The 25,510-nt window shown below is 36.3% G+C and overlaps 1 protein-coding gene across 5 annotated transcripts in view; it reads left to right on the top strand.

The window, feature by feature from the left end:
• Hph (HIF prolyl hydroxylase) overlaps positions 1–25,244 on the top strand; it is a 92,433-nt gene extending 67,189 nt beyond the window's left edge. For 4 of the 5 annotated variants that reach the window (XM_069332279.1, XM_045749488.2, XM_069332278.1 and 1 more), the window contains exons 2-6: positions 8,574–8,838; positions 11,961–12,229; positions 13,162–13,281; positions 19,261–19,397; positions 20,579–25,244. In XM_069332279.1, the coding sequence (XP_069188380.1) occupies positions 8,574–8,838; positions 11,961–12,229; positions 13,162–13,281; positions 19,261–19,397; positions 20,579–20,666 (879 nt within the window). In that variant the 3' untranslated portion in view covers positions 20,667–25,244. The remainder of the gene's footprint in view (positions 1–8,573; positions 8,839–11,960; positions 12,230–13,161; positions 13,282–19,260; positions 19,398–20,578) is intronic. The other variant, XM_045749489.2, reaches the window with a different exon arrangement.
• Positions 25,245–25,510: the final 266 nt, after the last annotated feature.

The following is a 25,510-nucleotide window of genomic DNA, read 5'->3' as shown; positions in this document are numbered from 1 at the left end:
GTACATTCGCTTCACGCTATGTCGCCGCCTCTGACCGGTGTTCTGCAGGGTGAATAAATGTTTATTATGCACCCCACCCCTATTACCGCTCCTCCTTTTTGGTTCTTTGGTTTGTTTAAGAGTTTAAGGTATGGTAAATGCAACATTGTGCAATTCTCATCATAATAGCTCTAAAAAAATTAACTGAATATTTGTCACGTTAGTTACAATTATTGTACAGTTATTATTGTATATTGCTTTGAACTCTAAGACTGCGATTTTGTTCATATTTTGCACCAAATTTTCTTTATATTGAATATTTCTTCTCTTCCAGAATTTGTTTGATGTTTGTTGTCTCGTCATATTTTTTAAATAAAATTTAAACTCTAATTTTTTTTGACTCCTAGATTTGCTCCTAGCAAAGTTATGCAGTGAAATACTTTCCTAAACTTCTGTTCAGTTGATCACTTGAAACTTTAATCTTGACGGATTCAATAAAATTATAACTTGTAAATTAACTTATTGTTCTATTAATTCCATGAAGTAATAACACTGCAATTTTTGTTGTTGCTGGGTAGTAAATGTTGTTTTCTAATTGCTTATGCCTCCACACTGTAGAGAACCCCAGATACTTCAAGATGTTACACGACCAGAGATCACATTCACTCCAAACATCTTCCACCTGCGGGCTACTCTATTGTGCTGACTTAATCTTCATCAATCGGTCAAACCAAAGTGAAGAAAATGGTCATTATTTCCCTCAAGCCTTCCGTTGACCTTTGCTGAAGACAGCTCAGGAAAGACGTCTTGAAGGCTGCCGACTAATAAAAAGTGTCACAGCTCTAGATAAAGAGTCGACAGCCTTCAAATATCTTCAAGACTCCTGAAGTCAAAGCCAAGTTTGAGGGGAATAATTGCCATTTTCATTAATTATGTTGGGTGAATGCATAGTGGAAAGATAGGTTGGGTTTCGCTAAGTTAGGTTAGGCAGGGCTATTTTCAGTAACATACAGAAAAAATGTTAGCGGCTGCCAGGAGCTCACGAGGCTACATACGCTAATCCAACATGGCGGCAATACCTTAGAGACCTCGTATTTTAGTGTTTTCGGATCGAAAACAAATAATGACGTTATATTACGTTATCCTGAATATAATCAACGCAGTGCCCCGTGAGCACTGCGCAGTGAGCACTATCTAAATTGTGCAATTCACAGTGCAGCACCCCTTGGGCTTGTATCCAATTTCTTTGGTCTAATCTAACGACAGATATTACAGCAAATAATCACGACACCTATTATTTATCATATGATATACCACATTGAACTATTATTCATCAAATGGTCTGATCGAAATATACGCGTCAATAAAGTGAAATAATATTCAAACTAGACCTCATTTTAACAAACAAGGATAGATGGCTTTCCATCCGCGTTACTAACTAATTGAACGCATGAAACCCTTGAGAGAATGGTTCCCTAAGATTATAGCACAGAAGTACTATAATTTTCTAATAATTTTAGAAAAAATCTATCCTACATAAAATGTACCATTTAAATTATTAATATCCAACTGTTTGAACACATTCAAAGTGTATTTTGAATGACTGTTTCAGTATTCAGTATTATACTATTATATATAGCAACTGCAATGTATTATAACTTGTGATAATCTATGGTAAAAAAATCTGACTGGAACTCTATATAGTGTATGTATTGTGTGCCACCACTGGCAGGATGAGCAAGAAGTGCACAGTATTATCATCCCCCGGTTGTAGGCACCTGGGGATATCAATCGTCCAATCAAATAAAAAATTAATCAAATTTTTGATTCAGTAAACCCAGTCTGATCAATATATGTTGAAATGGCCAGTTTTATCATTAAGTGGTAGATCAAACGAGCTCATCTACATTATATAAAATAAACCAAGTATAACTACTAGTTTTTTATTTGTTTATTATTATTTATTTATATATACAAGAGTTCTAACATTCTTGTACAGCCAATAGTACGCGTAGCGTTTCGGGCAGGTCCTTAATCCTATGGTCCCTGGAGTACGACCCTCCCGAAAAATGCGAAAGTGGCTTTCAGAACTTAACCCCAATAAATGCAAGGCATTGAGGATGAAAACTGGATAGATCACAAGCACGGTAAAGTGTGAGGGGAGGCAGCTTATAGGATCCGAGAAGGAAAGCGAATTGAGTCACTATAATTTACTGCTTATATCTAGGTAGAAGGCATCCTTCAGTCTAAGACTATGGAGTTGCGCTCTGAGAGGGCGCAAAGCCTGGGTAGGTAGATATGGAGGAGAAGCTGTTACCCATGCAGCAGGTCCCCCCTCTCCACGTTCAGTGTTCAGTATTCTGATATTACCTTATATCTAGGAGGTAATATATATACTACAGAGAATAAGTCACAACAACGGGGCTGAAGCAATACGTACGCCAACTCAGGAATGGAGAGAACGTCACGTGTAGGTCCTTGCTGGACCCTTACCAAGTCCTGACCCTCCCCACCTTCTTTTGTTTCATATGTGTGTGTTGGGTTGTTTATTTATTGTCTGTATACTCGAAATTAGTAAATAAAAGTACAATAGTAAATTAGAAAGTACATTAGTAAATGTACTCTCAGAAATCTGAATAGAGTAAGGATAATAGAGTAATAAGGTAAGGATATTGTACTTATATTCCTTCACTGTACAATAACAATCAATCGGAATGAGCTTAAAGTTAATTTTGTGCAAGCCGATACATTTAATAGATATGACAATGCGCAATGGATTAGTATCATTAGAGGGACTCTGCACCAGATAGCCAATAGCTAAGAGGCGCGTTCAGAGAGCTGCAGTGAATTAATTATTCCCCGCAGAACAGCGGGTTAAAACTCATGCGCGATTTATAATATACAGCTAGACAACTATCCTCCAGCTGACGGAAATACCAAACGCCACAGGCAGCTATACTGGCTGTCTTAGCCATTATAAAAACAATGACATTGTCACTAAAACTGTCCGTCACTATTAAAAAAATATATCCCAAGTTTAATCTCCTAATGTAATTAAATTAACAAATATATATAATGCTGAACAATTTAACAAAATATATATGATTGTGAAGCTGGTGTTGTTGATGGCTTGTGGTACCACTAGTGTGACTTGTGGTACCACTAGTGTGATCTGTGGTACACTAGTGTGACCTGTGGTACACTAGTGTGATCTATGGTACAACTAGTGTGACCTGTGGTACCACTAGTGTGACCTGTGGTACCACTAGTGTGATCTGTGGTACACTAGTGTGACCTGTGGTACACTAGTGTGATCTATGGTACAACTAGTGTGACCTGTGGTACCACTAGTGTGACCTTTGGTACTACTAGTGTGACCTGTGGTACACTAGTGTGATCTATGGTACAACTAGTGTGACCTGTGGTACCACTAGTGTGACCTGTGGTACCACTAGTGTGACTTGTGGTACCACTAGTGTGATCTGTGGTACCACTAGTGTGATCTGTGGTACCACTAGTGTGATCTGTGGTACCACTAGTGTGATCTGTGGTACCACTAGTGTGATCTGTGGTACCACTAGTGTGACCTGTGGTACCACTAGTGTGACTTGTGGTACCACTAGTGTGATCTGTGGTACCACTAATGTGATCTGTGGTACCACTAGTGTGACCTGTGGTACCACTAGTGTGACCTGTAGTACCACTAGTGTGACCTGTGGTACCACTAGTGTGACCTGTGGTACCACTAGTGTGACCTGTGGTACCACTAGTGTGACCTGTGGTACCACTAGTGTGACTTGTGGTACCACTAGTGTGACTTGTGGTACCACTAGTGTGACCCGTGGTACCACTAGTGTGACCTGTGGTACCACTAGTGTGACTTATGGTACCACTAGTGTGACCTGTGGTACCACTAGTGTGACCTGTGGTACCACTAGTGTGACCTGTAGTACCCTAGTGTGACCTGTGGTACCACTAGTGTGACCTGTAGTACCACTAGTGTGACCTGTGGTACCACTAGTGACCTGTGGTACCACTAGTGTGACCTGTGTACCACTAGTGTGACCTGTGGTACCACTAGTGTGACCTGTGGTACCACTAGTGTGACCTGTGGTACCACTAGTGTGACCTGTGGTACCACTAGTGTGACTTGTGGTACCACTAGTGTGACTTGTGGTACCACTAGTGTGACTTGTGGTACCACTAGTGTGACCTGTGGTACCACTAGTGTGACCTCTGGTACCACTAGTGTGACCTCTGGTTCCACTAGTGTGACCCGTGGTGCCACTAGTGTGACCTCTGGTTCCACTAGTGTGACCCGTGGTGCCACTAGTGTGACCTCTGGTTCCACTAGTGTGACCTGTGGTACCACTAGTGTGACCTCTGGTACCACTAGTGTGACTTGTGGTACCACTAGTGTGATCCGTGGTGCCACTAGTGTGACCTAGTGGTGACTGGATCAGCTGGAAGGTTTGGTAACCCTTGTAACCAGGAAAATTTTGCACTGAGCACTAAAGGTTATGGGAAGCGGTGGCATGTGTAGATGATAGAGATAAATCTAATGAGCCATGCTAGCCACGTCCCTCCCGCCATCACTATTTAGCAGAGAGCGCGTGTCTGGGAGCTGAGGTGGTTGTCATGGGTGCGTCGACTCCATGGAGCTACCTGCCCCGCCACACGCTAGGCTTCCAACAAACAAGATGGAAAACTAGATGAAGTTGAACAAATCATCGCCTTTAAATTGCTATTATGAACTGAAGATCTGTGGGGTGCCACAGGGATCCATTTTGGGGTCAACTCTTTTTTGTCATATGCATCAATGACATACGTGAGAATATTACAAACCATATCATCAAATTTGCAGATGACACTAAGATTTATGGTAAAGTGGGGAGTGAAAATGAGACTGAGGTCTTACAAAGAAATCTACATGAACTCCTCAAATGGTCGGAAGACTGGCAAATGCTTTTTAAATAGAAAAATGCAAGTTGTTGCATATGGAACAAAAATTCTCACCACAACTACCAAATTAACAATATTATCTTACAGCAGATTAATGAAGAAAAGGACCTTGTAGTCAGACTCTGTCATTCACTAAGTGTTGCACAGCAAGTGGAAGCTGTAATAAAAAAAGGCTAACCAAACTCTAGGAATAATTAAGCGAACATTTAACTTCAAGGAAAAGAAGGTAGTTATTCACTTGTATTAAATAGTGAGTCTCTGGTACGCCTCCACTTGGATTATTTATTGTAATTAAGTATGGAGACATCGTCAAAAAGACATAGCTGCTTTGGAGAAAGTTCAACACCGAGAAACAAAAATCATTCCAGGTCTAAGTCAACGCTAATACCAGGAAAAGTTGAGGGTCACGGGGCTAACAAACTGCAGAGCAGACATAACAGGGATGATCCCATCAAAACTTTTAAAATACAGTAATGAACAATTTAGAGGATAGTGATTCAGACTTCGTTTTCAAAAGGTCAGATGTAACACAAACAAGGAGCAACAGTTTCAAGCTCAACAAGCCACAATGTAGAACAGAACACAGGAGATGCTTTTTCACGTTCTCAGATCCTTGAATACTTTGAATTTTGCCACATTATACAACTGTTAAGCTGCTCTCTCGATCTCGACTGAGACAGCATGGAACGAGTCGTTATCGCATGAATGGCGAGACAAACTGACAAGAACTAGTTTGTATTATTGGAGGGAATGCATGAAATGGAGGTTGCTGCTCTGAGCTCACGAGTAAGTCCACTTGTCGCGTCCATGTGTGCCCATCTTACACTTTTAGTTCTTGTCAGAGTTCTTGACCCAGTTATTCTGTATGCGAGTGCTCTTCTCAAGCATTGCTGGTTAAAAAGGGAGTGTGAGTGCTATACTGGTAAGTTATTGTGTTTATAACCCGGTGTGTGTGTGTTCTTACCTAACTGGCCTCTGGAAATAACCTCATGTTCCAGAGATGTTTTTGTTCTCGCTAAATTTAGACAGTGACTCTTGAACCTTTGTTCTCTGTCATATACTTTTACAGGTACGACTGAAGTTAGCTTTCATTACTTGCCTTTCTAGCTGTCTACTTGTTTACTGCTTGCTGTCCATTGCTTGTACACTATATATAAATACTTGTCCCTCTACCTCGCCACCGATTGGAATATACGTGCATCCGATCCCACGATCGTCGTCGCCCCCTAAATCAACACGATATGTGTCCTCTCTTGTTCTCTTCTCACTGAAATACTTTGAGCTATTATACGTAACTACTTCGTGTACTCACGAATACTGGGAGGTATTAGGATAACACAAACAAGGAGCAACGGTTTCAAGCTCAACAAGCCACAATGTACGACTGAGAACAGGAGATGCTTTTTCACCCACAGGGTTATTAACCCATGAAACCGCCTTTTCGCCGAAGCTGTTAATGCCAAAACTGTTGGGGTTTAAAGTACAGCTTGTGCCCATCAAGGCAAATGGGGGGGGGGGGGGCGGGGACCTTCAACATGCCGCCGGCTTCCTGTCCTCGTCGAGGCCACTGGTGTTAGTGACTCTGAGGTAAACTCAGGTAAACTCAGGTATTCTTGTGCCCTACCAAGGGTTTGCTAGTGCAGGCTAACACATTATACTCCCATTGCATGATCTTTCCTGGTTCGTTGTATGACTAACCATCCCGTGAGATGGGGATATTAGAAATCTTCTCCGGGTTCCTTTTTTCCAACGAAGTTATGCAGTTTTCTTATCGCATCTTCCATTACAGTTTTATTTTTGCACTTATATGCCAGCTCTACACTAGTGTCGCACGATTTGATACTTGTCTCAGGTAGAGGTTATACAACTCTGTGAACCTCAGCTCATCCTACATTGAAATTGAAATTGAAATAAGTTTATTGAGGTAAAATACACACAAAGGGATGAGGTAGCTCAAGCTATTCTCACCCCGTTCAGTACATCGTGTCTATTCTCTGCTATTCGATGAGTCTATTCGATGAGCTATTCTCATCGTGTTAATACATACATAGATACACATCACAAACAATAAACATATTACCAAACATTATGAGAGATAAACATATACATTCGCCCTTAGCACAAGTAGTATAGTACATCCTACATGGTAATGTTGGGTGGATGGTACCGACCGTGTACCCAAGACAGCTCAAGCATTCACAAGACATACTGGTTAGTTATACTGGTATATGGTGATTGGATCTTTATTTTGTATCAATTCACCAGGTAAATCGATTTTATACTAATAACTTTATATATATATATATATATATATATATATATATATATATATATATATATATATATATATATATGTATATATATATACACACAATATATATATATCGTAAAAAGTTATTATAAAATCGATTTACCTGGTGCTTCATAATCAAAATCAAATCCCTCATATACCAATATAGCTATTCTAAGCAACATGAATGTTTGAGCTGTCTTGGGTACACGTTGGTACCATCCGCCCAACATTACCATTTACTGACATGTTATATTATATGCTGCTATAAGCTGATTGAGATGAGCATCAACGGACATTCAGTATTTGTTATCTTTAAAATTCTGGCATCGTTTCAAGCTGCCCTTCCTGAACCCTGTTAAATACACATTTGTCAACACTGCTGGAGTTGCCGTCCACCACATTTTGATATCCAAAACTTTCCTTACATTGAATTACTGACTTATTATTTGAACTATGTGAAATGAAAGCACGTTTCCTAAAGTTGACTTTATCATAAGATAAATTGTTGTTATGATTGTAAGTTCAGTAATGTAGCATAATTGAAATATGTAGGAGGTGAGGCAGCAGTGAGATAACACAGGTAGTGGGGCAACAGCTGAGTGAGTGAGAGACAGTCAAGGGTGAGGGTCCCTCCACGTCAGTCGGGCTCCAGTCCTACCCTGTGGCGGGTCATCTGTTCCTCCTCTCCTCTCTATACACTATATATATATATATCCCTGCCACTCCTGTCATAGCTGCTCCGTTGAAAACTGGAGTCAGTGGATGTCACTGATCTGTGTGAGAGATAGCTGGAGTAAACTGAATGGCAGGCGAGGGAGAGGCCAGGAGGCTGGTAGCTCGTAGCTGTCATGTTGGACTGCATTATTACAGGTTGAGGAGAAGAGACCCGGACACTTGGAGGAGAGGTCGGCTGTGGTGATCGGGGCTCGCCGGTACCCACCGTGTTATAGTGACTGTAATGACCACTGTCCTCGCAGACAACTTCGGCTGTGGTGCTTATAGCGACAGACGATTCATTTGTGCTAGGAGAATGAACCATGGAGTGAAAGTTCGAGTTTGTGGTGTGTGTAGTTGTGAAGACGATCACCTGAAGGTATGTGGGAGGTGTAAGGCGGCCTGGTACTGCAGCCCAGACCACCAGAGGCAACACTGGAAGCACCACAAGCCATTCTGCAAACCCAAAAATGGTGTCATGCCTCTCGAAGCACTTGCTGTTAAAAGTAGGAAAACAAGTAAGAGGCAGCAGGCACACACTGACTTCTCCCTTGACAGGTCTGTGCTTGACGCAGTAGCCTGCAGTCAAGGTACTGTTATGAGTGATTATGGCCTGCAATTTCAGGGGAGTGGTGGATGTGTTGAAGGGGTAAGGCGAAGGTCCCTGGCAGAACCCGACCTCAGCACCCCCATTGACTCCAGCAACATCTTAGAGGCGTCCTCTCAACACTTCCGCCCCAAGACGCCTTCTTTATATCACGTAGAAGTTTGTCCAGATTCTCAGTCACTTGAGGAAGGAGTCATTAGTCAAGAATGGTTCTCAAGAGTTATGCAGCTTGTGATGAGTGACCTCAATAAATATGGAGTCTGTGTCGTCGATCAGTTCTTGGGTAAGTGATTAAACTTTTTTACTTCGTACAGTGTGGTAAGTATTGTTGATTATGTTGAGTAACAAGATGGATGAAGCCTGGACACTCGCCCTTATGCATAACACATTTAGCCTAGGCAATAAAAATAGGAAAATTTGTTTTATAAAATGTAATGTAAAAGGGCTTCATGCAGGTATCAACTGTGTAAATATTTTGGATGTAAAACCATACATTATAAGAACTACATCTGCACATTTAAAATTCCAGAAGTCTTGCCAAGTACATTTGTAGAGGAAATTCTGTATTAATCATAGATCTGAGAACATGCTATGGATATGTTTCGTGTATTTTTTATATTTTTATTGGTATTGATAGTTTTTAATTATTTACTCACCTGAGCTATGTAGCTTGCAGTACAATGATGGCTTCCTACACATATACACGAACATGACCTGAATTATTGACATTTTACCATAAATGTGTAATTTGGTTCAACCATCTGAGCAGAGTTAATTAATGTACGTCTTGCAGTAGATGTACACATGTGCATCCTAACTTGACCTCATTATTGTTAGCTGTGTATCAAATTCCAAAGGCATGCTTGAAACCTATTAACTGAATCTGGGCAGTGATGTAAAAAAATTTATATATATACTGTGTGTATGTGCACATAAATACACACACACACCTATAATAATAATCTTTATTTAGGTAAGGTACATACATAAAGAGATTTACAAAGTTTGTTGGCTTTATAGATAGAGCTAGTACATACAATGCCTAAAGCCACTATTACGCAAAGCGTTTCGGGCAGATGGATGAACTTTACCTCTGTACTTTAAGTACCTCTGTACTTTAGGCTTGTATCAAGGTAACCCCTCCCTCTTAGGTTGAACTATTGACATTAGCTGTTAGGAGAGGAAATTTGCCCAACCTTTTCTGTCCCACCCGTAGGTCGAAACTGGGATTCCCGACTGTGAGTTAAGAAAGAAGCTTGTTGCAAGTAGTTATCTTCCACTGCAATTTGCTTGATAAATTTAGTTTCTGGATCCATAGTGTGCCCTTTAACCATTACACTATCGCCCTTGAACTGGGTATAAAAGTGCATAATAATGTAATAATTACAGGTGCAGATGTAATTTACAAAGTACTGTATGTTATTGATTTTGAGGTGCATTATTTTAATGCTATTTTACATGCTATATACTGCACTGAAATGACAGTACAGTATACTGTATTCATCTTTTAATTTATTAATAATTTTAATACTTTAAGATTAAGGTACACGTATTAAAACCTATTTTGGCCTTTCCTGTACCACAATAGCCAGTTTAGTACCAGTGCAGAATAGCAGAAAAAATCTTAGTTTTGTACATTGCAGAATATATAAATTTGCAACTTTGCTCTATGGCCTTGCATATTGTTCTCTTCCTACTTTAGAAACTGGAATGAAACCTTAAATTACAATTTATATCCTGAAATTGCAGTTGACTGCAATTTTAGACTGTAAATTGTAACTTAAGGAAGGTCTTGTTCCAATTTCTAACATAAGGGAAGAATGCATTAAGTAGACATTATTTACCATAAATTATAGTATTTTGGAAAGGAAATTGCACAGAACAGTACCTGTAGCATATGACCAAATCATGAATTTTACTTTTGATTTAAAGCAGTATGTTAGAAAAGAAAGTTCTTGTATATATATTGGTTCCACAAGTAAGGTAACTATTGGAAAATAACACATTATATTTGTATGAACTTAACTTTTAAATGGTGATTAAATGTACAATACTGTACTTGAATTTAAAGTTACAAAATGGTTTTTGTACTGTATTGTATGAAGAGTTTAGACTTGATGGTCTTGTGCTATGCATTAAGATAGTATACTGGAGAGGCACTGAAGAGGTCAAGTGTAGGTTAGTTGGCCAGGTGGTACAGTGACGCTCTTGACCACTTCAAACTTCACTTCTCATAATATACAAACAAAGGCTCCCAAGCTCTCGTGTATGAACTCATTCAAATGCTTATGTTCCCACCTGAACACACACTCGCCTACATGTATACCAATTCCCACATTAGAGAAGCTGTGCATATTTAAGTGTAGTTAAATTCCTTTTAGTTGATATAGTCCGTTTCATAAATAATTTGCTCGTACTGTATCTGTTTTCCCATCATGGCGCACAATTTTTATACAGTACTTAAACTATATTAGAACTGTTGTAACTTTCAGTACTAAATTATAAATTATATTTGGCAATATTGTACAGTACATTCCTGCTTTCATGTTCAGTAACAATCATGTGTGATATCTAGGCATAACTTGGCAATTTTAATGTTCATTTCTTCACCATTACAAGTTACAGTAGTGCAATTGGGAATCCTGAGCTATTGTGCCTACTGTGCAGTGTAACTGATACTGCAATTCATATGATCTTGAAATAGTTGGATGAATTTGGCATAGTAATTTCTTAGTTTTTATGGAAATTAGTAACCACTACTGTACTAGGTTTGTGATGGTACTGCCTGGTTGCCTTGTAATATTACCGTGCCAAAGAAATCTTTGCACCAATCTGAGCACTTTGAAAGTACAGTACTTGTAATATTTGTGCATGTCTAGATAAGGTTTGTGTATTACAGTACTAGTAAAATTTTTCTAACCTTGCCAAATTTGTTTAATTAAACTAGATAAGATGTCATTGATTAGACCTAGAGTATTCATAAACAAAAATATTAAATTACTAGAAGTACCAGTACAAGTATATTGTGCAGTACTATAGTAATGAAGTCAGTAATATATTGAAGCTCACTGATGAATTATAATTTTACAGCACACATGCATCATAAGGTTGCTGGGCTTTTTGCATTAAGAATAACATTTAGCTTAGTTTTAAAAACTGGTTTTTCTAAGCAATGGTGTAGTTTCCTTGTATTGTGCTGTAATGCATAGTTCAGAATAGTACTTGCCTATCAGTGACTACAGGGGTGTGACTACAGTGATTTTATGCAGGATGTAGTAATATGGCATTCCTGGTGAAATTATACTCTCGTCTATTCATAGTATGTTGTCATGTTTAACCAATAATGGCTATAAATTATTTTTGTAATTCTAAAAAACTAACAAGGTTGTTTTGTTTACCCTTCAGGGGAGGAGCGTGCAGAACAAATCTTGAAAGAGGTTGGGGCACTTCACTCGTGTGGTGTGTTCCAGGATGGTCAGGTTGTTTCAAGACAAGTGCAGGACCAGGCACGGGGAATGATCCGTGGTGATAAAATTACCTGGGTCACAGGAAGCGAGCCTAACTGCACTAATATTGGCAAATTAGTGACGAGAGTAGATTCTGTAGTGGCGAAAGTAAACAAACACCAAGATGCTGGCAAACTTGCGCACTACAACATTACCTGGAGGACGCGGGTGTGTACCTTGTCCTTCTACTGTACAATATTTGTAGACTAAGGAAGTGTGAAGCATGATTTGAAGAACAGTACAGTATTTATCCTGAGATAGCTTAAACCTATTGCTTGTTCATCAGTGGAATTTTCATGACTAGGTACAATGTGATTTTCTTGAAGGACGTGGTACCTTTTCTTCACCTTCCTTCTGATCCTATCTGTTACCAAGTAATTCATAGTTTTCTATCAAATATCTGAACTCTGATTATTTTTGTGCTTTTAACATCGTAACATTTGTACAATTACAATATTGTAGTAGGGAGTGCTCTAGGACTCTTGAGTGACATGGGCAAAGCCTTTTACATAAAAGGTACTGTAATACGGTACCCTCCTGAAGTTCTGCAAGAATTACATTTAAGCAATGCAGTACATCTTGGTTATTAATTAGCATTGAATTTGGAAATAGCAAAGCAGTACTGTTGTAAAGAAATTTCTGAAGCTAATTTAAATTATGAAATGCACAATGTTTAAAAGATTGTCCTATTATATATATATTTAGTTGAAAATGCCATGGCAGTGCTATTTTAGCAAATTAACAGAACTTGGTAAATGGCCAATAATTGCTGAATGTGACTATCCATGCAAACTGAACAATCTTAGTATTTTAGATGTATCTAGATTGCAAAACTGAAATTTCTTATGGAAAGGCAAAGAATGTATTGTTTACTCTATGTAATGATCCCCCAAATACAGTATTTAGGTTTAATAAAGAACCTAACCTACACCAGGTTCAAGTCACGATTTAGGTTTTAAGAAGAGTACTGTAGTTACTTTTACAAAGAACAAAACAATGTTATTGTATCATTTATTGATATGTACTGTGTTATGCTGATGAAATTGTTTCAGAAATTTTAATTGAACACTTTTTTTTCAAGTTATGGGATTGTTTTTCAGGCTATGGTGGCTTGCTACCCTGGGCGAGATGCACACTATGTGAAACATGTTGACAACCCCAATGGTGATGGTCGATGCATCACTGCTATTTATTATATCAACAAAGATTGGACACCACAGGTATGTTTTGTTATTGGTAGTCCTGCATGCTTGTTGTAGAAGAGTATAACTCAAAGCTGAGTAGTGTTATGAACTACAGTATCATGATTACTCTCAACCTTTAAGCTGTGGGGCTCATAATATTGCATTGTCGTAAGTCAGCCCTGCAGGGATTCTTATATTGCAAACAGCTTTCACCTGCAACCCAATGTCATTGCATTAATTACTTCATGGCCCCCATTCAAACAGTAACATGGGGACTAATCCATAATGGATAGGCCACTAAACTTGATCTACTTATTCCACTACTAACATTTCCCTCTATAGCTTTCTGCTTTGCATTCTTTTTCCCTTCCTCCTCATCCTTACTCAAACCTTTGGTATTTTATCAAGAGTATTAAGTCTGCCTAAATAGATACAGTAGTTCCATAGCTCAAATTGTACTGTTTTTTCCTCCTTTTTAATTTTTCATGGAACATTCTATTACTCGCTAAAGAATTTTTTCCATGTGCAGTTTATAACTTAAGGTTCCACTCGATATCCAACTACAATACAGTATTCTTAAGCATGTTGCTGTGGCACTCACCGAGTGTGATTACACGGTATTACCTATATGCTGAATATACCAGTGAGATGACATGGTCCAAGGCTCTCCAACTTTATGGTTGTAGTATCAGCATTTAGACTGACATCTTCAATGAACCAAATCTTCATTTTGAAGTAGATTAGCAATTCTATATTGTTTAGGAATATATATACATGCAGAAATTCACAGGGCCTGTTCCTGTAGGTGTTGATGTGGACTACAGCAAGTTTCAAAGGCACCACATGCTAAATAAAGTTCTACCATTCAAGCAATGGTAAAAGATTGTGGATATAAAACTTCATTTAAATAATAGAATTATAATTGTCCCTGCAACACAATGTAAGTTCCAGACATGCTCACTACACATTTCCAGTTAAACTATGTAATGGATTTGGTTGTTACCATCTTCAAAATTTTAAGTACTGTACTGTATTTTAAGTTGTCATACTAGCACTATGATCACTATGATCACACTAACGAGTTGGTTCCATTTATAGGCTTAAAGGCATATGTAGGTTAGCTACTACAAATAACAAACCACATTTTTTTATGGTAATTGATCATGTAACTTAAAAGGTTAATGAATCTTAATTAGGTGTAAGGTTTAAGATAAATCCAATGTCATGATTGTTAAGACCACACTCTAGTTTATTAACCTAGTATACAGTACTGTAATATTGAGACAGCCAAGGATTTACAATTTTTGGTGTATGTCCCCTTTTATAATATAATTCATGACAAATGTTCCGCTTTTTTTATTATGATAAATGCTGAACTTCAGTAATCATATTAGCCTAGACCAACAGTTCTTGTTTAAAAGGTTGTTACTAGTTGATGTATATATATATATTGGGGCTATCTGGAATGGGAACATGTACACAGAGGTGCACTCTTTGGTTTACACTGTTACATACATAATTATATTAGGGATTAAAGTATGTAGTACTGTATTGTGCTATGTAGTACTTCTAAGTTAAGAAATATAGTAATTGCAGCCTTAAATTCTCAAGGCATATTTAAGCTATGTACTTTTATACGGAACTTTTCTTTCCCTAGTATTCTCCAACTAAATATACTGTATACAAAAATAAATGCCTATAGACTGACACATCATTTTACTTAAATTTTGGCAAGTATGGAGCTGGCTCAAGATTATACATATACAGGCTATAAAGGTCTATCTTTGCAGCTTAGGTGTAGCTTTGTTTCAAACTTTTCTGCAGTATTTACTTTCACTTGTGCTTGGCACAATTTGTTGATCAACCTCTCCACCGTCCCTGAACACTTGTTCACGCTCATCAATCCCTCACAATCATATCACACATACCTTATCACTTCTCTTAACCAATAGCAGGCTTGTCACGGTTACCAAATTGCTTATTCATTCTTGATTTGTATTACATTTTTTGCTGTATCAGTTTGACTCGACTGAAATGTAGTACAGTAATTTTGTTTCTGGACTTTGTTGGTCTTGGTTAAATTTTTAGCTTTGACTTGCTAATCACTTTTGAAGTTTCTGTATTCTTGTTTATCAAGATGATAGTATTGTAACTTGAAATTACCAGTAAAGTGAAAAAAATTGGTTTAAGAAAACCTTTGTAATTTAACAAATGATGAAAAATGATTTTACCATTATTTATATGTACTGTGTGTGTGTGTGTAAACACACACACACACACATACATACATACATACATACATACATACATACATACATACATACATACATACATACTGGAAAAGGTTCAAAGGTTTGCCACCAGACTAGTACCCGAGCTGAGAGGTATGAGCTACGAGGAGAGACTACGGGAATTAAACCTCACTTCGTTGGAAGACAGAAAAGTTAGGGGGGGGGGACATGATGACCACATTCAAGATTCTCAAGGGAATTGACAGGGTTGATAAAGATAGGCTATTTAACACAAGGGGCACACGCACTAGGGGACACAGGTGGAAACTTGAGTGCCCAAATGAGCCACAGAGATATTAGAAAAAACTTTTTTAGTGTAAGAGTGGTTGACAAATGGAATGCATTAGGAAGTAATGTGGTGGAGGCTGACTCCATACACAGTTTCAAGTGTAGATATGATAGAGCCCAATAGGCTCAGGAATCTGTACACCTGTTGATTGACGGTTGAGAGGTGGGACCAAAGAGCCAGAGCTCAACCCCCACAAACACAACTAGGTGAGTACATACATATATACAGTATATACATTTTTTTAAATTCCTGTACTGTAAATGGGTCGCATTCCTGCACACTGGGTCCTTGAACAGTATTAAACAAAATTATTTCATCATAGTTTGTATTGTTAAATTAAAGAAAGAATAGTGCTTTATTTTGCTGCGCTATTTATTCTCTTATTAATTTAGGAGAATCTTTGTTCTCAGAAAAGAAAATTTTGTATTGATATATGTTATGTAATAATGTATATATAAAGAGACATGGAAGAATATATTAAGATTTAATTCTGTCCATGTAGAGTCTTGAGTTTAACCTGTGAGTAACCTGCGAGTCTTGAGTTTAACCTAGAGTCTTGTTTTTAGATTCTAAGTTTTTATATTGCATTTAGCCAACATTTCTTGTACAAAATCCAATTCCTCTGTATAGGATCATGTATTCAAAAAGTCTTTTCAGCATTTCAGTCCATGAAGTTAAAATAATTATTACATTACTCTTAACTTGTTATAAAGTAATAATTAAGATTTTTTTTTGTTGAGTAAATTGAGCAATCCATCTTGAAAGCTGAAGTTGTCTAGTTGATATTTTGAACAAGGAACAGGTTTACCCCATTGCTGAGCACCCATCACACCTTCCCAAGTACCTGCAACATCATTTGTATCTATCTTGAATGGTTTTATTGTAGAAATGATTGTCCTTGTCGATTTGTCTTTTAATTAAGTCTTGTTTTTTTTTTTTTTTTTTTTTAACAAACTTTGGATACTTTTCACTGCTGGTATCCTACCTTATGGGGGGTTAGTGTTTTGTGTAAAACAAACTGTTCATCTAATATTCACATTTCATACAAGTTGTCATCCATAGGACTAGCTTCAGGTTATATTACGTAATGAAATCAATAACTGGACAGTTGTTAATGTTTTAGATATGCATGTCCCTCCCCCCTCTCTTCTCCTAAAGGAATTTTTTTTTTTACTGTGTTAATTATCATTTAGAATATATAAAATTATTAGAAATCATATAATTTGTGATAAGGTAAAGTATACTCGTATATAATGCAGATTAAATTTCCCGGGAATGTTTGCCCACTACCTGTGCTGCTTGTCAGTGCTCGGTCAGTGGCCCAGGTTGAGTGTTATGCTTCTTCCGGGGCCCCTTGCCTTGTGTCACGTACACCATAGCAAGGCTTTGCTTTAATGTTATAGTATTACGTATCAACGATAGATGAGGCTCATATATTAAATAAAGATCAGGTGTAAACAAAAATTTAGATTAAATAACTACTATACAGAAGAAAAAGTAATTACTTGTTAGATTTCCTAGAATTTGGATACTGTATTTGAGAGGTCATGTGTGTAGCATGACTTAAGTGTTTCATAAACTGACCTCAATTGTATTAGGGTCATTTGTATTCACATTTGTATGTGGGTTTCTAGACTTGCCGTGAGGTGGTGTGCTTCACCTTGAGACCAACTTGAAGGACTTGCCACCTTGGGAGGCAGCTGGGTATACCATGATGTGCAGATAATAATGTTAAGCTTTAATAGTTGGAAAATGATAATGTTTATGGCACTGTGTTGACTTGTATTGTAAGGTGTGTTTTGTATTATATGAGGAGGAGGAGGAGGAGGAGCAGAGTCAATAGCTAACTGCTTGAGTCAGTGCTTGGGTCGAGTGACTTGAGTTTTCCTATTATACATCGGCATTATTCAATTAGTAGTGTTCATGGAGTTTTTAACCTTTTGCTTAACAGTTGGCTCAGTTCAAGGTTAGCTGCACTACAACTAGCAACTAATAGGCTCAAAATACAGTGGTAACTTTGTGATTCATAGTAAAGTGCTACTAAAAAAGTGCATAGTAAAGTGCTACTAAAGTGCTAAAAAACTACTTCAAAATTTACTGTACTAGAAATATTATAAATTTTATAAATATAATTGAGAGGACATTTTCATCATTGTATGGATAGTCTCGTATAGATGTTTAACAGCTTGATAAGAAATGTTTTTTTGGTCAGTCAACAAGAATTTTCTGAATTATTGTACTAGGAAATCTTGCTCCAGACAAAAAGTAAAGCTATAGAATATCAGTGGATATGTGGCTTAGTACCAAGTGCATGGATCTAAGTGTCAATTTCTTTAGAGTGTCTTCACACAGAGAGATGACTAGTGTTTGTAGAAATTAAAAATAGTTCTTTTGAAATGTTCAAATCAAATCAAATGTTTATTTAGGTAAGGTACATACATACAAGAGATTTTACAAAGAGTGATGGATTTATAGATAGGGCTAGTACATACAATGCCTAAAGCCACTATTACGCAAAGCGTTTCGGGCATGAAAAACTTAAATGACTAAAGCTTAATACTAATTGAGCATAAAGAGTAAAATGAAAACATGGAATGAAAACATAGCTGAAAAACCAGCACAAATACAATTCTGTCGACAAACAGCGCTCTTTAAAAAAAAAAAGACATTGGTTGACAATAGAGGGGTAAGGTAGGTTACAGGGAATTTATTAGGTAAAGCTTCGTTTTTATCTTAAACTGGTTGAGAGAGGTACAGTCTTTAACATGGTTGGGAAGGTCATTCCACAATCTGGGTCCCTTGATTTGTAGAGCATTTCTAGTTTGATTAAGTCGTACTCTAGGAATATCAAAACTGTATTTATTTCTGGTGTGGTGCTCATGGGTTCTGTTACAACCTTCTATGAAGCTTTTGAGGTCAGGATTGGCATTACAGTTTAGCGTTTTATATATGTTATGTCACATACTGTAGTAGAAAGGTAGATAAGGAACACCACTACAATAGGGTTATAAACTCATGGCACCGCCTACCCACCGAAACCATAATGTCAATTATGACATTAATTTGACATTCCAGTAATTTGAATTGCTGGAATTCAAAATCCAGCTAGATGAAATACAGATAAATCTTGGCCTCTGATAAGCCATCAACTTCTTGTCACTAAAGAACTCAGATTTGGTTGCAAGAGTCCCCGAAAAACTTGACTGTTCTCTGCAAAACTCCATCCAATTGCTCCAATATCATTCCCATTTGTGGCAGTTTACAAATCATTTAATGCCCTTAAGAACATAGTAATTTTGTGCAAATGTATTATTGCCTGAATTGATGAACTTTGTGTTTTATGGGCATTCTGCATCTCTGTATGATGGTAAAATAGCAACATTACTACACAGTGTTAACTTTTCTTTATGTAATTATAAATCTTTCATTTTGCAGGATGGTGGTGTATTGCGAATCTACCCCAAAGGTTGTAGCGACCAAGTAGCAGAGATTGAACCTTTGTTTGATCGTATGCTCTTTTTCTGGTCAGATCGTCGTAATCCTCATGAAGTATTACCAGCTAAAATTACCAGGTGTGTTCATGTTGTCCGAGTACATTGTTAATAATGATTTCATTGTTTCAACAATGAGTTATCAAGACACTTGCTGTGTAAAGCTTTTATTTTTTGGTTTAAACACTGAATTTCACCAAAAGAATATACTTGCCACAACATTATGCGGTACTCGTCATTGTTCTGCCTATGTAACATGTCCTTTTTCACAAACATTAAACTTTATTGTAATAAAATTTATATAAACTTTGTGGATTAATTTTGTTAGTTACTGCTACTCCTGTCTTGCTTTATCTTTATTTTTATCTGCTCACACTTCCATTTTTATCCTTCCTGGGTTGTCTAATCCATTATGAAAAGTTTACATTGGATATTATCAGTTGCAATGAATTTTCATATTCTACATTTGACAGTAATAGACCTTTGAAATTGGTTATGGTATCTCTCAATGTAATAAACTTAAAGCAAGGGTAGACAGTGACTTGTTGAAAATTTAATTAGTGCCATGAAGAACTTTTTAATTTTCTACAGACCTTGTTACAATAGTCAATTTCAATACAAATATTCTCCATCCTTTATATTGATTCATGCCACTTGTGGGATTATTGTGCATGTTGCCACATGTACTAAAATTCCTGTGTCCTTTTGAATTTAAGCCTACTGGGGCCGGTTGCTTCTGGGAGGTAGTGCACACCTTTTAAAAACGATTAGATTATGATGGGAGGTTTTGTGTCCTGGCCAGATAAATCTGCTAGTCAGTCCTGGCTAGGGTCAAGCATAAGCTCTTGAGTGTGACATAAATAGTGCTGCTATAAATGGAGTTAACTAGGATATGAACCCTGATGTAACAGCTCCTTGTTGATTTGGAAATACTTTTCAGGGCCCTGTCTTAGTTCTGTACATAGGTACATTATTTTCTTTGGGCAGATTAATCAAAATTTACATTCTTCGGTTAGGAATGAGAGATGCATCCCACCTTCCTGTTTAAAGACAATTGTGCCTTAGAAGGATTAGAAAGAAATAACTTCTCAGTGGTGATTATTCTTACAGGATAGCATAAATATCAGTGTACAGTATTTTGAATTTTTATTTGTGGTACTACTGTACAGTACATAGATTAAAAATATATAAATTTTTGTAAATGAATATATATTTTAATATATTATTGACAGTTATTTGATGTGAGTTTTTCTTTTTCTCAGCAGATATGCCATTACTGTATGGTATCTGGACCAAAAAGAAAGGGAAGATTACTTGGCTCGGGTATCTAATACTTCTTCTAATACTTGACGAGATGTTGCTTCACTCTGCTTTCCCAGCTGGATCCATACTTGAACTCACTATAGCTGTGACTTCACCATCATGCAAACCTTTTGATAGAGCTGTCACACTGAACTTGACCAGATTAATAATATTAGCATGGACCGTGATCAGTTCATAACAGTGACCACATGTACAGGTGTTAAGACAGTGAGTGACTGTGTGCCATAATGATGCTAGACTGTGTTGACTATCATTACAGGAAATAAGTTCTTCAGATTTCAATAACTGTTGGTAAAGAGGAAAATTCAACCCCCTGATGAAAGGTTGTTTTATTACCGAGTGTAATTGGCTGTCAAGAATGTTTTCAAATGGCATTTATTTTGAAACGTAAACAATTTTTTTATTAAAACAACCTCAGCATGTGTGCATTTTGTCAAAAATTAATCAAAAAGATAAGAAAATAGGCAATCAAGACACGAGTTTCTACCTTGTAATGCTTTGTTCCGTCTTGCTGTCAAGATTTTGAGTTCCTAACCTTTGTTTCATTGTTTGGTCCTGCCATTTTAGGATATTAATTGTAAAGCACAATTGAATTCTTAAGTAGGACACCATGCATATAATATACCTTGTAAAGTGGGAAAAGTTTTGACTCGTGCATAGTAAAATAATGATGCATGTCACTGATAAGTAGGACATTGGTTTAGATGTAACTGAAGTATCTGGCCTTAATTGGCGTACTATAACAAATATTCTACAGCAAATACCATAGAAGTGCATTATCCAACAAATATGGAACCTGAAATGCAAAAATTTTGTTGACGTGTGAATTTTGTTTGCACATATTAAGCAGTTTAATTTGAAGGCAGAGCTTTCTATGCTGTTTGTCAGGTTACTAGTTTCTAGTATTGGAACATAACATTCATACCTCATACAAACAAGTCTCAAGGTTTGCATGTGTCATATGTTGATATGTACTTAGGAAATAGTGTTGCTGTATTGTGATTTATATTACAAATTTCATTAACACTTGTGTGTAAATTACATTTATATTGATTAGTAGTGGTTGTGATAAGTCTTTACACACATTGTGTGATAAATTCAGTATTATGATGTTCAAATTTTGTTACGATTACCAAAGATATCCATGAAGGTGAAAATGTTATGTGCCCCAGGTAGTTGGTGACCAAGTTTGCATGATGCTTATTAGTCGTCGGTTTAAATTAACTTGGTCACTGGTTTCTTTGTCGTTTACATCTGAACTGATCAACTATGTTGTCATGCTTTATATATTGAAGTGACAAAAACTATTGGAGTTTTGCTGAATATTTTGGTTTAATTTTTTTAATTAATTGGTATGGCCTTTTAACAAAAGTGTTTACTGTTATAAAACTTGTTAACTTTGACTAAAATGTACTCCATTAGTCATCTTTGGATGGCACAATTATAGCTGGGTGAAACGGTTGCATATCTGGAGGAACACCACAAGATTGCTATTGGATCTACTTTCTAAGGTTTCCTTCCATATTTGACTGTGAAAGTGTATGTATCAATGTTAGAGCCTCGCCCCTGGGCCCACAACATTTTTGCTGCTAATGATGGACCATGTTAATATGGTTTACTCGTATATCCACGAAGGTTCGTAAACAAAATTTTGTTTATTAACCTTGGAAATCTGTAGAGATTTCAAGTGTTATCTTGGAATTGGACAAATTGGTTAATTGGCTGTTGCCAGAAAATACTATATAGACATTTTTGCACATGTGCTGAGTGTCAGTATTTCCCCCCACAAAAAAGAATCTGGTCGTATAGAGCTGTTGGCTCATTTGAGAAACTAGCTCACTTTAATGTTTGAAATACATTAATTATTGGACATGGCTGTGCATGCAAGAATGGAATTGCTAGTTTTTGTTTGTTAGGAAACATTTAACTTAAAATGTTTGATAGTGTATGATGAAAGGTACAGTATATCCAATCTGTAACTTATTATGTATATTTTACAAATACGTTTGCAGCATTAGTATATGAAGGAGAAGTTAAGTTATTTTCTTATTTTTGTCAGTAAAATGTGCAACTTGATTACACTTCATGCAAGAAAAGTCTGTATGTATGATGCAAATGTTTTCTTTCGTTCATCATAAGGTGGTGATCAAGAGAACATACTGTATATGGAAATTCAGATTCCTATATAGTTCCTGAGGGGAAATGAGCTTGTAGTCAATGTATCAAGATCACAGTGCCACATTTTGGCACTCTAATGTTCAGTGAATTTTGTGCCTCGGCCTGAAAATTAGTTTGTTGCATATACCTGGTGCTATAGCATGTACGGTACTTTAACATTGTCATCTTATGATTAGGTTTGTGCACTGGAAACTTTTCTTCAAAATTACTGTATATTCAGTTAATAATGTTTTTAATAATAAATTACTATGTATGTTTTGAAGTGTACCATATTAAAATTACTGTGCTTCCATATTAAAATTATCACCCAAGGAAATTTAGGAAATAATTTAGTTTTTTGTTAAGTAAAAGTTTCCATTGTTTCCATTGTGCCAGCCAATTTTAGATGAATTGCTGGGCAACAACTGGTTTGTATATAACCCAGTATTTTATAGGCATTCTGTATGACATTTTATTTAAAGGATGTTGACAATTTGAGGGCAGATAAAAGAATTTGAGTCATAAAATAATTGAATGAAATTGTTTTTTATTATTCTTTTAAATTCATGATTGCTTTTTTAGAAGTTGAATGAATTGCAGATAGTTTCCAATACATTAAACATAAATTGGGTCATTCAAAGCAAATGTTGAGTTTCAGGTAATGCCATTTTAAAGAAATACAAAAGTACTAATAAAGGCATTAAACTAATTTTGCTGTAGTTGCTTAAAAATAGTCTAATACTTTGGACAAAGAAAATTATTTTCTTAATGGGTATATGTAATTATGCCAGATTGCTTACTACATAAATAAGTATACTATGTTTTGCAATTGCAAGACAATGCAAGCTAGATGAAATTGTGAACATGTACAAGGTATATTTTCATAATTTTTTTTTTTTTTTTTTTTTTTTTTTTTTTAAACATTCTGAATGTCTTTGTACATTAAAAAAAATGACAGGTGGTGCTATATAGTCTTCTGGGCTTGGTGCCTTTTTAATAATTACAGTACTTGCATTTAAAAAATAATTCCAGTTGCTTCATGGTTTCAATTTTTGTTTGTCCTGAAGGACCTCGATGGCCCTGTTTCAAGCTCAAACCTCATCATAGTACTAATTCTTGACTAACTGCATCACTTGTTGAACTTAACATTTAGTACCTTAAATTTGTTAAAGGCTATTATATAAGCCTAATACCAATTTATTTTTATCACATACCGGTTGTAAGCATTGTGCCAACAGTTCATGGACGGCTGCATGTAAAGTAATTAATTCTGCCCATCTAGAATTTTGATTAAAGTGTATTATGTCTGAGACCATATTTCACCATTTAATGTTTATATACATAGCAACATTGTCTTTCTTATGAAATAAAGTAGGGTAATGTGGTTGTTTCTCGTGAACTCTGCACATTCCTTGCAAGTACAGTATTCAAAAAGATTGATAGCAATTTAGCTGACAACTATGTTATGCAATCTTATAACAATGTAAGTGAGAAGGTACAATGTGTGAACATTAAAAGGTGAATTCTGATATATTATTGTAGTGCTGTAGAACTAAGTGCTAAATAATTAATTTTTCTTTGATGTAAACACATTATATTGGATATTTTTAAGAGTACCTGAGGGGGGAGGAATTATATACAGTATAATTATATAGCATACTTTTACTTCTTGACGGTCTCTGCTTTCAGCTTTGCAAATGTTGCCTGTTCATGCGAATTGGAAAAATAGCACAAAAAAATAGTATGAAAAAGCATTTTAAATTTTGATAAACTTGTACAAAGCAAATTCCTGTTCTGCATAGCCCATTGATTTTGGTCTTTGAAAATAATCGATATTATCTTGCAGCAAAGAGAATGGAAGAAGGTGCAACCACAGCACACTAACTCTTAACCTAACTATTGTCAAGTGGTTATTTACAACCTGCTGTGTAGTGTACTTGTTTATACCCACCTCTTTCATCATACTGGATATTTTGGAACCCTTCATCTTGCATGCATAGTAATGAAATTTTGTTAAAGTTAGGACTAATAAAATAAGCATTACTTGCATCAGTAACTTGAGAAGTTAATTAGCAGGTACCCAACATTATCTTTGGTATAATATGAGATTTGTTGGGTGAACATATAATGTACTCTTATTACTCCGAAGTAATTTAAATATAGACATTAAAAGGAAAATTGTCTTGTAAAGTAATTTTGTGTTGTGTATATATATATACTATATGATGTTTGCCCCTATTGTAGCTGATGTATATTTTACTGGCTCAAAGTTTTTTCTAGCCCTCATTATGCCAAGAAACTAAATGTTTTTTTTAATTAATTTCGTTTTGTAATGCTAATACTGTACTGTATTTGTGATTATCATATACACAATGTGATTACTTTTCGTGCTTTTTCTCAACTCAAATGTCTTTTTTTTCCAGTGCAAAGAATACATATTATATCTTACACTGTCTATGATTTACCTGGGAGAAAAGGCACCCAAACATGTTATCAAACTTATGATATTCTGGTAATGGTAATTAATGCGATTTTATGGAGAATATAAAAAACATATGATATTTCTATTATAAACCAACAATTTAAACGTGCAGTATTTCTTTAAAATTACTACTAGCTTGTGCACGTTTGGGATACACGTGATTTTGTAATTCTCAAGCATCCATAATTTTCCATTCATATATGAGCACAAAATGTTTATTTTGAATGCATAT

Source organism: Procambarus clarkii, chromosome 27 (assembly GCF_040958095.1).
Source record: "Procambarus clarkii isolate CNS0578487 chromosome 27, FALCON_Pclarkii_2.0, whole genome shotgun sequence".
Taxonomy (NCBI): Eukaryota; Metazoa; Arthropoda; class Malacostraca; order Decapoda; family Cambaridae; genus Procambarus; species Procambarus clarkii.
This window is presented reverse-complemented; position numbering and strand designations above follow the sequence as displayed.